The 15,706-nt window shown below is 42.2% G+C and overlaps 1 protein-coding gene and 1 long non-coding RNA gene across 2 annotated transcripts in view; one reads left to right on the forward strand and one right to left on the reverse strand.

The window, feature by feature from the left end:
• Window positions 1–15,706, reverse strand: part of LOC125977908 (metabotropic glutamate receptor 4) — a 90,586-nt gene that overhangs the window by 60,713 nt on the left and 14,167 nt on the right. The window contains exon 2 of the mRNA XM_049734954.2: window positions 11,415–12,377. Coding sequence (XP_049590911.1) covers window positions 11,415–11,951 — 537 coding nt within the window. The 5' untranslated portion in view covers window positions 11,952–12,377. The remainder of the gene's footprint in view (window positions 1–11,414; window positions 12,378–15,706) is intronic.
• LOC137840729 (uncharacterized) overlaps window positions 6,288–15,706 on the forward strand; it is a 31,370-nt gene continuing 21,951 nt past the window's right edge. Inside the window, exons 1-2 of the long non-coding RNA XR_011087673.1 lie at window positions 6,288–6,505; window positions 7,206–7,310. This is a non-coding gene — a long non-coding RNA (uncharacterized lncRNA). The remainder of the gene's footprint in view (window positions 6,506–7,205; window positions 7,311–15,706) is intronic.

The following is a 15,706-nucleotide window of genomic DNA, read 5'->3' on the forward strand; positions in this document are numbered from 1 at the left end:
AGGAGCCTCTGTGGTGCAGTAAAATTGCAGGACTTTTCCAACAAGCAGCTCTGAAATAAAGCTGTGCCGTTGATTTTTGAGTGCAGCTGACAAGAGGAAACCCTCAAATTCCCCCTGCTTGATTCTTTGGGGATGATCACTGTCATGTTTTGGGTGAAATAGCATTGTCACATTACACAAGGCACATAAAATAGCACACCATTGAGGTAATTGCTAAAGTTTGTTGAAAGAGACTAATCACAAGATGAGTGAACTTTGGTGAAGTTCTTCAAAAGAGCTACTTCATCACTTTGTGCAATAGTAGACTGACTTTTTTTCACTAGCATTTTTCACAGTGTAATCTTTTATTGTGGGTGGTTTAAACTTGAGTTTTTTAGTAGACGCTTCCATATGGTCACTTAACAATTTTGTTTCCATCCACGTTTTTTCCTGATTTCCTATTCCACTTGTGCTTAATTGCATTTTTAATTGCATTGTTTTCTATTGTGTCATTGGCTTATTCCACCATACATTCTGTATACAAGGTAAACTTCATTAACCCAAATCAGCCGCATTTGCATAATGTCCAATTTTATGCCCGACAACTGAATTATTGCATCTTCATTTCACACACTTCAATGCTGTGTTACGCTTCAGCAAACAGACTCTGCCCGTCAGCGCTATATTTGGAAAAAGTTTGATTCGACCGTCGTTCGGGGAGCTGCTCAACACCGATAGCATCCGTGCCTCACATCCCCTTTTCTGCCGGCGATGTCACAAAGCGAGACCCTCTTAAAAACTTTGTAACTATATGTAGTGAATTTTGAAGTGACTACCAACAAATCCAGGGACTATCTGTGGTCTTATTTGAGACTTCTGAAGACTCTGAGACTTCTTCTTGAGAGGGAAATGTTCACCCTGTCCGTGTCCAAATTGCAAATGAATGGTAGTCTTAAAAAGTCAGGTTTCACACGGAGCTATAAACAGTCATATTATCTTTATTATTAGGTGGAAGATTGTGTCTACACATTTGTGGTACATTAATTTGAAAAATCCAAATGAAATGTTTGACTCTTAATATCCACCAATGACAGTCTATTAATTCCTTTTCATGCTTTTTCCGGTTCAAATGAACCATGTTTGCAAAGTATGCAGGAAATAAATGCAATCATAACAGTTTTCAATGAACTCGCATGACCCTCCGCAACAATCCTTAAAGGGCAACGGACTCATAAGCGCACACGAAACATGAGCATGGACTTTTCTGTTGATGGCCTGATGTCAAACGCGACATCCTTTGAACGCTAATTGGCTCGGGAGGGCTGAAAAAAGGGTGTTGCTTCTTCGCTGGGTGCCATTATAACTTTTCCCTTGTCCGTTTCGTTTTTGTCAAAGTTCTGTAAAAAAAAAAAAAACGACTGCTGCCTTCGACACGGAAGCTCATTAAAAATTGCTTCCAATTAGTGTGAATTTTTAAGTAGGAGCACTAACTGACCTTCACTGTTTTTTCATTGAATGGTGTTGAAACGAGATTATTTTCAGCTGTTGATTAAGGCTTTAAAATTGTGAAATCATACTTGTCTTTATTGCATTTTGGGGGGCTGCGCATTCTGAAGTACCTGCCCACAGATACCCACAGTGGAAAAACTGCTTACTTCCTAAAATATTGGTTTTAATATTCCACAGTAAGCAGTTTAGATGATGAATGATATTGGTTATTGTGTTCTCGCTGTGGTCTGGGAGCCTCATCAGGACCACACGGATGGTTTTCCTGACCTTCAGGCATAGAGACACAGGAGCTTGTTGCTTCAGGTGGTTGATAGCCGAAAACCCCCAAATTAATTTGAGTTCTCCCCCGTAGTTGAGGGTGAGAATGCCAACAAAAAGGGAGAAAAAGCAAAAATAAAACTTTTCAGGAAGCAAGATATCTTTCCGCAGAACGTGCCGAGAAAAAAAAAACTTGAGAATTCCATAGAGATAAAAAAAAGAGAACAGGATGAACTGAAGCCCCAAGAAGTTTTAAGAAAGAGAAGTTTTGAAAGAGAGCGAGGGGAAGACAAAAAAGGTCATCCTTTTATCTCTAGAAAGGCAGAAGGGCGATGTGATCCCACAGCTCGAGTTTCAGGTGAGGCCAATTCTTTTGTTAACAAAGTTAAATTTGAGTCCATTTAAGTGTTCTGTTAAAACCTTGTCGGCATTTCAAATTTTTTGTGACGTCATGTTTGTGTTCAAGGGATCCATGCGACCTCATTTTTTCAGCCTAGGCTGCCTTTGTTCTTGCAAGGCATTTCTTCAAATAAGTTCTTTATTTTGGTTTCAACCCCAGTGCTCCAGTGGCATGGTCACTCCACAGCATCAATATAGAGGTTCCAAGGAGCTGGGTCACTCATTTGTTTCTTCCATGCTGCCTCTATCCTTACTGCTTAGCCGCATTTTTCCACATCAGTCCTTTTTATCTAGTTTTGAACTCTAGCCATCCACTAGACTGCAGTGTTTTTTTAGCCCTCGTTCACATTTGAAGCAATCAACGATTAAGTCTGCACAATCTGCTTCTTGTTTGCTGCAGTTTCAAAAACAAGTCCTTTTTAAAATCCAGCATATCATTAGATGTTGACACATTATAGTTCTGCATTGTCGCCATTTGTTTGTTAAGATATGCACCACTTCTCCGTCTCCATAACGACTGCTGCTTCTTCTTTATCATACACGTACACATTTGACGAGCACCTGCTCGGTCGTGTCTTTTTCACGCTTGTCGAAACGCCGTCAGCTCGGTGGCGTTGCTCTTTCCGTGCTTGACAGTGTGCCAAAAGCGGGAACAAGAACACCTCCGACACTCTCTACTTCACGCGCCATTCAATTAACATGTCGCAGAGACACAATAGTCCTTCTTTGTACACAGTCAAGAAAAGAGCTTCGTCGGTGCTATCGTTCCAATACTCATAACCTTAGACCGATTGAATTTTGGAGAGAGAAGCGGGGTACACCATGGACTGGTCGCCAACCAATCGCAGGGCACGGATAGACAAACATTCTCAATCTTCAATGCCGCTTAGATGCATGTAACATGGAATTTTGAAAGATGTCGTTGAACACAGAACCTCGGGACTGTGAAGGAAACACGCAAATCACTGAACCACCCATTAGTAAGTTTTAGAATCTTTTTTTTTTTTTGGGTCAACTTGGCAAGTTTGTAATTAAAGCAGCATTCACTGTTTAGTCAAACCGAGACGAGCTGTCACCAGTGGATCCGATTCACCATTTTGTCTGTTGGAGCATGAGTAGCGTTTGTTTTCTCTCTCTCAAAGTGACAGCTTGGCAGCATAAGATGCGACGCTTGAGACGGAAGACGGCCTTTCAAACTAAGATTGTGTTCAAAGACGACAGCTGTAGCCACTTTGGTGAGTCACGGTTCAGTCAGCTTCTTGGAAAGACGATTATTATATTATTTTAGAAAACACCTTTGTGGTGTACCCACTCTACCAAGTTTTCACAGTGAACGTTTTTCAGATGATTTTTAAGCAAATTCCTTTGTAGTAGTTCATCGAAGTACGAGCCCTGGAATTCGGACCCAAAGGACAAACTGAAATGAAAAAATGTTCCACTGGAGGTTTTGAAAATGTCTATTTGTAAGTTGACTTTGATTTTAATAATAGTTGCGTATGTGTAGACATGCCACCAAATTCCTTTGTCGAGGCCGGCCGGGAGAGCTCAAGTCCATTTTAGAGGTCGCTGACTTATTTCGTACCTAGAGACTTATTTTTTTAAGTGTTCCCAAATGGTCAGTGAACACAACACAAGAAACCTGTGTGTCGTTTCAAACTGCCGCCCTGTTCTTTGACCCACGGTGGTAGACATAATGACATAGTTTCATGTGTGAATGAGCTTGAGTCTGCAGGCATTTACTTCCACCATTTTTTGATGGCCAAGTCACAACCATATAAAAAAAAAAGAAAATGACGCTGCCATTTTGACTACGCTTCTTTTCTGGATACTTCACCTCAGTAGTATAAGAAGCCACACCGGGCCGGAAAACAAGTGAGTGTCACTGTGTATGTCTGGACAGGCTTGGCTTGTATCCGCACTGCGCAGCATCTCTGCTAGAGGCGTTTGTCTACGGGAGCTAGACGTGTGCGTAATGCTTGCTCACATGCCGAATTAGACGGTAGGAGGAGTGCGGTGCGATGACAAATTTTCAATTCGCACCTAGTCCGGTGGCCTTTTCACCAGCCGACACCGCTGAAAGACGAGCGAGCCCCTGCACGTTGGTATTGTTGCTATATTTGTACGTAAAACAAATACGGGCACGGAGTGTTTGTCTGGCCTTTGTCGAGCTGGATGTCAAACTGACAATCACAGAAGGTCAGAGCCAACTGGCGGCTGTCTAAAGTGACTTGAGAACCTTGGCCGAATATTTAATTAGTCAACCAAAAGGTAACAGACTGGGAAGAAGGTAATCTTGCATTATAGGGCTATAGGACACCCTCGGTGTTTGAAAAGCAGAAAGCGATCTTTTTGGACTACATTATCCGAGCAATTCATCGGGGAAAACCAAGTCGTAGTCGCGTGTAGATTCCTGCACTCGTGCAAGCCATTGCTGCTTTGCGTTATGATACAAAACTTTAATTTGGACTAATTAAAGAGTATTGATACTCAGTTAAAATGTTTTTATTAAAAACTAAATCAGACTGCACTGCACGTATTAAGCCATAAGTTTTTGAGATTTTTTTTTTTTGGGTCACAAATTTTATGTTGCTCTGTGGAACATGTTCAGGGGCTGAATTTTGGAGTGAGTTTAATTTGTGTAGTTTGGTAGCAATAAGACAAAATCTATTGTAAGATCACTGAAGCACCCCTGAAAATGTCTTGAAACAATTTTTCACTTGACTACAATATGACAGCTCGAGTGCTTGATTGCCACTTTATTATCTAGCTATTGGGAGCTACGCTATGTTTACTTTGGTAATATTTTGTTATGTTACATGTGGATCACGACATTTCAATTACGCACAAATAAAACAAATTAAATCAACAAACTGGAGAAAACACACTTGGGCATATGTGGGCAAAGACACCCTCCCACACACACACACACACACACGCACACAGAGACTGGCGTCTGGCGTGTGAAGAACAGCAACAGATGGTAGAAGGTCTGCGTTTGGATTGGCGATGGACATTTGTCAAGTTTGCAGATAGAAAAACAAAAGTTGATGTTTGACTTGCGTCCAGAATCACAAAGTAGGATTGTATCCTGTATTTATTGAACCCTAATCCTCTTGAGGGCAGCAGTCCTTGCAGTGCACCCTGAACTGCTTGCTAACCAATCGCAGGGCACACCAACGATTTGCACACATTCACACGTACATTCAAAGCTATTAAAATGACTTCCATTTCTTTCCATTTCTCGTATATATGTATGTGAATGAAATTCCTCAAGGCCATATGTATATATGTGTCACATGTTCTTTCAGTTGTTTGCACAGAGTGTCTGTCCCACGGCCTGGGGTGTTGTCACAATGTATCTTTTTCACACAAATGGGTCACCAATGCGTGAATCAACACACTCATCTGCCAACAAAATAACACAAGCAGAATAATGAATCAATGATCAGAACAATAATAATAATAATACGCTTAAATCCTTTTTGCCAACATCCTGAAAGGAAAAATGTATATCAAAGCTTATATTTATATTCAGTTGTTTTTTATTGCGTAACCTTTAAAGAGTCATTCATTTCATTCAAGGCTAATTAAATAGTCTTGTTGTTTACATTGAAAAATAATTTGACCTTAATCACGTAACAAGCTGTTGTAAGTGCAATTAAGAACAGGAATGGCCCTTCCTTGCACATGTCAAGTAAGTTAGCACAATTAGGAGGAAAAAATAAAAATATTTCAACAGGCTGCAGCAACTAAAATGACACATTAAAAATTGAAATAGCTGTTTTAACATTGAATATCATTACAGCCTCTTTCAATTATTTGTTTTATTCTTCTCTTAAAATGTCTTTGTAAAATTAAGATTTTATTGTCACTTTAATATCTTGAAATTGTTTTTCCCCCTGTAATATCACAATATGTTCTCTGAACAGTATTCATTTCTGCCTTTATATGCAGTCTGTGTATAAATGTATGCATTTACATATTAATACATCATTATGACCTCGGGCATAGTGAGGGTCTGCTAAACAATTAAAAAAAAAAAATCTAATCCCTTAGGGGCTCCGACAACTATGTCTACTATTAAATGTAAGGCCTAACATAAGAACGACATGAGCCCCTTGTTGAACAATGACTTGACACTTGAAGTCCCACAATGCTGCTTCACTCTGCGTTGGCGTGAGAAGACGTCGCTAACACTTTTGAGGCTGCGCTTGAGGTGCGGGATGAACTTTGTTGCGCTTCATCTGCCCTCTTTTGTTTCCTTTTCTTTGTTCCTACAGAGTTGCGGCATTTAACACTCTTTCTGCCTGAGTCTTCACGTGTGACCTGATCAACGCCAGAGGTGGTACAAACAAACAAAGTACGTTGAGGCATATCGTCTGCACGCCACACTTGTGAGAAGTCGCACATGATTAAATGAATCCTTGTTGGTCTCTTCACAGGCGTCCAAACGCAGTCACTTTTGTTGGAGTTAAAATCCGAATGATTGTACTTTTTTTTAATGACCTTTGCTGGCCTTTGTGCCTCAAGACGCTGTTGATGGGGAAACCAGAAAAATGTCTTTTTGGTACACCTCAGAGGTTTTCAATGTGGACAAAACGGGTTGGTGACGACCATGAACAAAAGCTCCGCGGGTCAGCGTCATCATCGTCTCCATTGTGAATGTCGGAAAAAAAGACTGGGATGTGAAACGCTTGTGTGCTCTTGCGTGCTAAATGCGTTTCTTCAACGCTTCTTCCTCTCAATTGCTCTTATTTCACTGAGGCCTCGGGGTGCCTTGTCTGCTATTTCAAGACGGCCAAGGAGTATTAGGGCCACAGATATGGCGGAAAAATAGCACAAGGACAGTGAACACTCGCAAATTTGCAGTTTGCCAGGTTTTTCTTTTGAGTCTGTTATTCACTGAAAATCCAAATTTTCTACCTAGGCAAAGCAATGAAAGTTCGACTTTATGGCCAGCCCTTGTGCAGAGCCGTTTTGCACATATGCCTGACCGATACATAAAAATGGGTCAAATTGAAATAATAACTCCTCACATATTGTGCCAATTCCCTCTGCAGAGAGCAAGGACCCAGAGCCCTTTTCGAGCCACGGCCGCACAACTGAAAGCCAATCATCCAGAATCACCTGCATCCTGCATGGCTTCAGAAACCTAGACCATCATGGTAAGCAGAGCTTCATTGAGTTTTGATGAATGCACAGGACAGATTGAACAGATTAAGGTTTGCTAACTTCTCGTAAATTGGATCATTTGATGAAGCTGTCAAAGAGTGGCTGGGGATATTTGATAATGTTTTCATGTGCCACATACACACAGTGCTCTCCTGCACTACTGCAGGTAGAAGCTACTTTAGGAGCATTGTTAAAAACAAAAGCCGGACTCACCATTGGCCCAGTGGGGTCATGAAGTTGCTCAAATACCGGTCTGTGAACCTGCGGTGGCTGGCTGCTGACACTGCTGCCTTTAAGAGGCATGCCGTGCAAAATTGTTGGCAGGGGAGCGCTTGCCCGGCACACGGACCGTGTCCGCCGGGTCTCGTCGGTGCGCTCTGGCACATTTGGTGTCCTGCCATTTTAAGCACACACGTTTAAGTCTCCACACTTCTTGTCTTTGCATGAGAGCTCATGTGGCAAATGGTGTCGGAATTTGATGAGTGAGCTCCTCGCGGGCCATCGGGAAGTCCGGCAGAAGCAAGCAACTCGAATGTTCGCACGCGTCTGTGTGTGTCCCAGGAATGTCATAACTTGTGACCTGACCTAAATGACCACATTGCACTCACCATTAAGGCTTTACTGCTTAATCCATACGGGTGACAAACCTGCTTTACATCATATTCACACTGTTCTCTCTCTCCCTCTTGTTCTCCTTCTCGCATTCTCACTCTCCGTCTCTGCTTCTCCCATTCCTTCTGTCATACTTGCTCTCTAATTCTGTGTTGACCACTCAACTGAAGCCGGGCGTACTGCTTGCCGGTATTAAATAGGACGTATTTTGTAAAAACTGACTTTTTAAGTGCCTCTATACAAACCGCTGAGTGCCCGACCAAGCCTCAAGTGTAAAATCAAACAACCAAGTGGCTCTTAGGTTGATGTATTTCTTTTATTTCTGAAAATGGCCTTTCTGCCACTGTCATGTCATAGTGTGGCTTAATGATATAGTGCTCCCATGTCATCTTGATATGACTTGATGAGCCACAGCCATTTTCAGGTCTGAAACCATAACGTGCATAGGCCCCCACATTCCCCACATGTATGACAGCCCTGCTATCAGTGGGGGTTAAGCAGAGCTGCAATGAATTTTGTTTGATGAGCAGGATTGGCAGTAGCCAACAGTTTTTGTATGAAAAATAGCAATAGTGTCTGCGCATCCATAAAATGTGAAATTATGATCAAGAAAATGTTTTGTTTGCGTAATTCTGAAAAAAAAACGTCTGTGAGAAGTCATTCTCCATTTTACAGATTATGATGTCGCAGTTGTCATCTTGTTTACACTGCAACTACCTCCACACTGAGTTTCTCTGCCCATGAGGGAGTTAGCCTGCCGCACAGTCTGATACATATCATGTCATAGCCAAAAAACAAGCATAGCAACAGTGGATTTTGCTCAACTTGGTGTTTCTGATAAGTGGAAGGTACAGAAACCCATGGAAATAACACAACATTCCTCTGACCCTGCATCCCAGTGCAGCGACGTAGACCCAAAATATGAAAACATACAAAGTAGAGAGGAATGCTAATGTCCGCAATGAGTAGAAGGAGACGGTCGAGATCAGAGAAATACCAAATAAATATGCAAGGCCGCCGTTAACGCGCATTAATGAGGAGAGAATGAGTGCCGTGCTTTCACGAGTGAGTGAGCGAGTGGAACGGAAGATGCTCATTACCTGTATGAACACGTAGCAAGTGTGATGTTCTGACGCTGAAAATGACGCACAAAAAAAGGGAGGGGGAGGGGGCGCACAAAGCAGCAGGATGGAGTCAAAGGAGAATTTATCATCATCTGCATGTACTGTTGAAGACCATGTGTTGCACTTGGTTTTCTTCTTCCACAATTAAAAGCAGGACTTTAGCGTCTTAGTAACATGTCTGACATGTCCATGTCGAAATACCCCAATATAACAGTTTAGATGCTACTTTTTTAGACCCCTAAGATTAACATTAAAGTTAATTCAGTCAGTTAAGATAATAAAATAAATCTAAAATGAATGAAGTTAAGTTAATTAAAGGATATATATCATCAAATGAAACTTGCCAGTGGTTTGGTACATGCTGAGCTTGTTGTGGTCATAAAAACTCGCCGGCTTGTGCTGCACCTCATGATCATTCAGCCAATTTTATTGAGCAATCAGCATACTTGCTATGATTTCCCTCAGCGAGAGTTTATGTGGGAGGGGGGGATTAAAAAGTGATGATTGGTTTGACCAACGTCTAAGTTGACTTTTGGGAAATGTGGGACTTTTTTTGCACGTTCAGTGAGTGCAAACAAGCCACCAGTCCATGGCAGGATTGCCGATATTTGGATTTAGCATATCCAGAGGTGACAAAAGTACTCACACTCTATACGTAAGTAGAAATACAGAGACGGAAAAAAGTAACATGCCTTTTACAGTAACCAAGTATTTGTACTACTCACTACCGATCATGTATGCATGTTTTATCTCACGTATGCAGCATGCCACTCACAAGCCTCATGAATCCGCACAATGAGACAATCATTGAATCAGCATCTTATTTGTCATAAAAGAAGGTTAAATCAAAAGAAAGGAAAACCCCTCGTAGAGTCAACTCTTGGCATATAAAGGCGACGTTTTATCTTTTGTCTTGACGAGAGTAACGCTAAAAGACAACAAAAACGATGGCACTTGCTGACACTTGCTTTTGAAGTCTGAGGAAAAAAAAAACTTTTGTTTCAGTTATCGCAGTCATTACTTTGACATGTCGTATAATTACAAGCAACAAAGAGGCCTATAAAAATTCAAACTTGGCTGCTCATGATTAATTCTAGCTAGTAGTGATATGCTAAAAAAAAAAACTGAAATGGCTACATTCTACAAAAAAAGAAACATTCGATCAGATAAAATCAATGCATTTTTGGAAAATTCCAATATCAACACACTGTATTAGGCAAGTTTAATATATTACATAACATAATATATACATAACCTGTCTCTCACTGCTGTACCATACCAAATGTGAATAAATATATTTCATTATACACCTAACATCAGACAACTCGCTTGCTGACAATCATACAAAAATGCAAATCCATTGCTCCGTTTCCAGAAGATAACTGTAATCCATGATTCTGTTATTCTGCATCTTGTAAGTTCATCCATCCCATGTTTTTCTATAGCATGAGCACATCGAAGCGGGTGGCAATGGAACCCAGTAGTAACATATTAGGCGCTTGGCTACTGTGACAGGCAATACCTCTCACTGATTAGCAAGCAACTCCTTTTGGGCAAAGTCAGTGATAAGATTTACCAAGATATCCCACAGTCACTTTGGCCTTCTAAAGTTATGAATGTGTCCACTGTGTTGCAGCACATAGCCAGCCGGTTAGTGTTTCTCTTGTTTTCTTTCTGTGTTTTCTTTGTATCAAGAGCAAACATAAATAAAAGAATCAATCAAAGGGTTGCTAGAATGCACAAGTGCAAACACTGCAGCACAAGTGTGCCAAGAATGGACACTGGGAGGAGTCAAAAGAGAAAAAATATGAGCGAAATCAACGCCAGAATTGTCAGTTCTAAGAATTTTCCAATTGTATTTTGAAAATGAATAAATACGTGTTTGCTTTCTACCGAAGCTACATCATCGTCAAAACTTTAGAGGCACTGTGTGTCTTTGTTCAAAGGAATCTGAAACCAAATTCTGTGTTGACAAAGTTGCTTCAAACTGGATGTTCTCAGAAGGAAGTAGCCACGTTGCTTTGAAAGTGTCATCAGCAAGTTGAAACAGAGACAGGAAGACTTACAGAGAGGCTTAGTAGACACCGCTGTAAATAGATCAGACACCTGTTTTGAATTTTGGAGTTTAGTTCCTTGTTAGAGAACAGCAAGTTGTGGAAAACATCCCGAAACATTCAGGAGTGTATTCAATATTTAAAGAAGGCCAAATTCAGCTCACCTGTTCGCCTGTCCAGATCACGATCTGTAGATCATATCAAAGCTACCCACATCAACCAAACGACCTTATGAGTCATTTCCCGCCCATAACAACATAGCAACACTGCCAAAAACACGAGCAGGTGTACTGGCATCCGTCCTTACCTTGAAGAGCCTCAGTATATTTGCCACCATGATGGAGACAGAGCTGGACGACGCGCCGATCACGCCCACCACCCTCTCTGGTTTGGTGATGATGGGCGCCCCGCCACCCAGACACTTGACATCCGCCCCGTCCTTCTCGATTAGCGCCTGCACGAAGGTGAGCGATTGCTCTAAGGCGTGCGTGTCCCTGGAGCAGGTGTCCAGAATCCGGGCGCCCAACGTAATGTTTGGCAGCAGGTTGTTATCGTTGTTGATGCGGTCCAAGGCAAAGAGCATGGCCTCCAGCCGATGAATCCCCTTCTCCTTCTTCAGCTCCCCGCACGGCTTGCCCTCGTGACCCCTGGCGTGGACCGGGAAGAGCCCACCTAGGGAGATATCCCCGTCGATGCGGATGGAGTTCAAGTGGGTGTGACCGGGGCCTTTGGGTTTGGCGGCCTGCGCCGCCTTGAGAGAGCTGTCGAGGAGCAGCAGGAGTAGAACCACGCCGTGTCGCTGGCAGCCGGTCCAGTCCGGTCTGCAAGGCGGTGGGTGAAACATGACCGTAGTTGGTCCGAGCAAACTGCCGCAATCAAGAAAATGGAAGCCAGGTAGTCGCTCGCGCTGGCCAGAGGGTTAATTGCTCTCCAAGCAGCTGGCACAAGAAAGGCTTCCTCTCATGTCTTCTCTCACGCAGTCACTTAATGTCCAATATGAGTCTGGCTCTTTTGCAGAGCTGTAATCCTGCTCTCCTCACGTCCACTCCACTCCCTCGCTCATTCGTCCAAATGGACTCGTCTATGGAGATCCTGCTCTGGACATTGGGAAGAACAAACGGTGGAAAATAACCTCCTTCAACTCCCTCGTCTACTCTCCGGAATCTCTACGGCGGCTGCTGCAATAGCCAGTTTTATTCTTCACTAACCCCTGGGCAGGGATTGGTTGTGTGGCAAAGCCCGTGGGCCTGCTTGGGTCCACACTGAATTCCTACAAGATGAAAAGAAAGAAAGAAGTGGTGAGGTCAAGCAGGGAAAAGAAAACAAAGCAAAGGGATTTGTGTTGGCTTTGCAATACTTTTTTTTTTAGATGTAACCTTGTATCTGTGGTATTACAGGCAATGGCGTTTTTTGAATTGGGCCTGAGCTGTCACGCTCTCGCTCAAGATTTCTGGTAACATCCCACGTACTTGCTTTTCACCTGTCAGCTTTGTCAAAAGTGTGCACAGCAAAAACATTCACGTTTTCTAAACGTATTGCCTGTGCTCGATATGGACATTCGCATTTTATGGACAGTCCAAAGACTGGCAAATATATTGGGATGGCGACAGAGTCCTGCCATGAATAAAAAAAAGAAGTAGTCACTAGTAGTGCCAAACGATACTACTGGTGACTGCCGCTCGATGTTGCATGCATCTACTACATAGGAAATCGTTAAAACTGTAAAAATGGCTCGAACGTTGGCGTAATCTCTCATCGTGCCAAATGGACCATTTTAACATTACCTTGGTGTGTCCGCGTACTAACGGCTGGCATAATCAATTACTACATTTATAATGGGAGTCACCCGTAGGTCTCAGAAGCACGTACAGCGTGTGCGAGGAGGCCTCGCGGGGAAAAGCAAACAGTCGGAAATGGAAATGGCGCTATTAGCAATGAAAAGGGACTTTAATATTGAAAGGGAATTGTCCGATTTAATAGACTTGCTGAATTAAAGAAGACGACTCTTGGTTCTGAGTAATCATGAACACAGCAGCGTGTTAATAAAGCGTTGTTGTCTGTGAGAAGCCTGTGGGCAGCTTTTCTGAACTGATACGTGACCCCTGACTTGGCGTCTGTTCTTTATGCTTTTGAAAATCCCCCACAAACATGATTAGGTTCATTGGAGAAGACAATACCATTCATGTTACTTTTGGATCCTTAGTAGAGTAAGCGTAGAGTAGTATGAGCCTTCAAGAGGCACGCCCTGGTAAGGTAGCATGTGACGTCAGCCAGTCTGTGTGAGAGTTTGGGCATGAGCTGTAGCCTACAGCAGCTTTTATGCGAGTTTGCTCATTGGGTTTCAGTGCAATTAGAAAGAGCTGTTTTGTACCCATGATAAAACATTGGGATATTTCTACGTTACTTAATGAAAGCATGAGAGAACTTCGGGGGAAATAAATGGATGTGGCTGCATGAAAAATTGAAGCAAAAGAGACCAAATGAAAACAAGACAAAAATGAATTGTCAGTGAGGTGTGTCAGAAGCATAGCCTCATTTTACAATTCTAAGAACACGATATAATACACACACACACATTTGCTCTCGTCATTAAATTGCAGACACTCAACTGTTGAAACGGGAGCTGTGTTGTAAGCACTTATCAGCTCAAGCCATAATGGGCTCTGAAGGAAGCAATCTCCCTGCACCAAGCCAATGCTCAGGCCCTTGTTTTGCTGCGGCCAACGGGTTAAAGGCTTGGATCGGCAAGCGGCTGAGATTCATTGAGAGCACATGGGAAGTGACAAGGTCCTGTGGATACACCCGGCTATCTCACCGCCGAGTGAGGACAAGTCATTTTTCACAGGTGATTCACTCCATGTGCCCTTTCACTGCCACCGGCTGTGTAGACAAGTGGATGAAGAAGAAGACTTTTGAATGGGAGGTGAAAAGTCCACTACAATTTTTACAAACACGCACATACAGTCGATGGAGATACATTTGCCCATCTTTGCTCTCTCAATGTCAAATTTGGCAAAGACTCCAGATTTTCAGAAAAAAAAAAAAAGAAAATTAAAAATAGTTAATGATAACAAACGAAAAAACTAAACCTGACATTTTTCAGAAATTGTTTTTTTTATTATGGTTGTGTAAATGTACCCTCTGGCATGCTAGCATCTCTCCCTATCGACTGCGTGAGGTCTTGCTGCCAAGAAAGTGTCCACAAAGTAACTCTTCTGCAACGTTGCAAATTTCCCACGTCAACATGTTCATAGCCCTAAAAGGAGATTTAATACCTGGGAAGATCACGCCTCGGGCTTTTATTGTTGTTGTCGATGCGGTTGCGACTTAGCCAGGGTGTATTTTAATTCTGCGTAAAATAAATAAATCAGAATAAATCACAGCACCGACGACCACCCGTCTGAGCCATTTTAATCAAAGCTCCTCGCGGAAAGTTGCGCTGGTCGTGACACGCATGAATTAGTACGCTGGGATCCCTCTAGTAAAATAATTCATTTCAAAGATCATTTCAAATATGCGCAATGTTGTAGGAGCTTAAAAAGATAAGTTTGACGCTCCAAATGATCAATCCATCAATCAAAACTTTATTCATACAAAATTGTAACTCAAAGTGCTTGACAAGTTCAAATCATTCTCCCCGTGCACTCCATCATGTCCCTTATCATCAGCGCCTTTGTGGCGTCTGTCTATAAGCTTTGTAAGAATGTGCTTTAGATGCATGGCAAGTGCTTACCGGTTTGAAAGTGTGAGTGGTGAAGAGTGATATCAAGAGAACAGCTTTCTTTCAATCTAGGTTTTTTTTTTTCCAAGAAAATTTAAAAGCTCTAGGCAAATAATCACGTGTCATTGCAGAAACTTACGAACTTTACTGTGGAACAAAAAAGAAAACCTGACAACTTACGGTAATACATCTAAAATATCCTCCACTCTGATATTTTCTCACAAAGTCATCTTCTTTTTTTAAGGCGCAGCATGGGGCACTTATATGGTTTGCACGCCGCCCACACACCTGTCACAGAGTGGCGTCATTTACTTTTTGATATAGAAGCGATGTGGCGGCGCTGAGAGTCGACGCTTCAAGGAGGTCTGGAGAACATTTGTGCTCCAGCAGGAGATAAACGACTGACTGGCGGGGGAAAGATAAGACCAACACATGAAACCTTCAAGGTCACTATTCAATGTCTCGAGTGGGAAATCCTCCAAGAGAGCCAAGTATCATTTTCGCAACTGGATTTTTTTGGCCTTGTTGTCAATAGGTTTTAGGGCTTTCAAAGTACGATTGGGCTTTTAAAGTAGGATTTCAAAGGCGGGTTAGTGCTTCAAAGGTTTTGTTTTAAAAGGTTAGCTTGACACTTTGACAAAGAATGGCATTGGTTTCAAGTTAACGTTTCAAATGATGCTTTCTATTCCCAGTTTGAAAGACGGGTCAAGATGATTTTACCTCGGACAAACAAGAACACGATCCCCGGTGAATGCAGAGGTAGCACCGCTCAATTGAATATTAATTTTGGAATTTGCATTTAACAGACAGACAAGAGGCCTTCCTGCAAGGCATTTTAACGAGGGTTGTTTTGCATCCTAAAACAATGATATAGCATT

Source organism: Syngnathus scovelli, chromosome 11 (genome assembly GCF_024217435.2).
Source record: "Syngnathus scovelli strain Florida chromosome 11, RoL_Ssco_1.2, whole genome shotgun sequence".
Classification (NCBI taxonomy): Eukaryota; Metazoa; Chordata; class Actinopteri; order Syngnathiformes; family Syngnathidae; genus Syngnathus; species Syngnathus scovelli.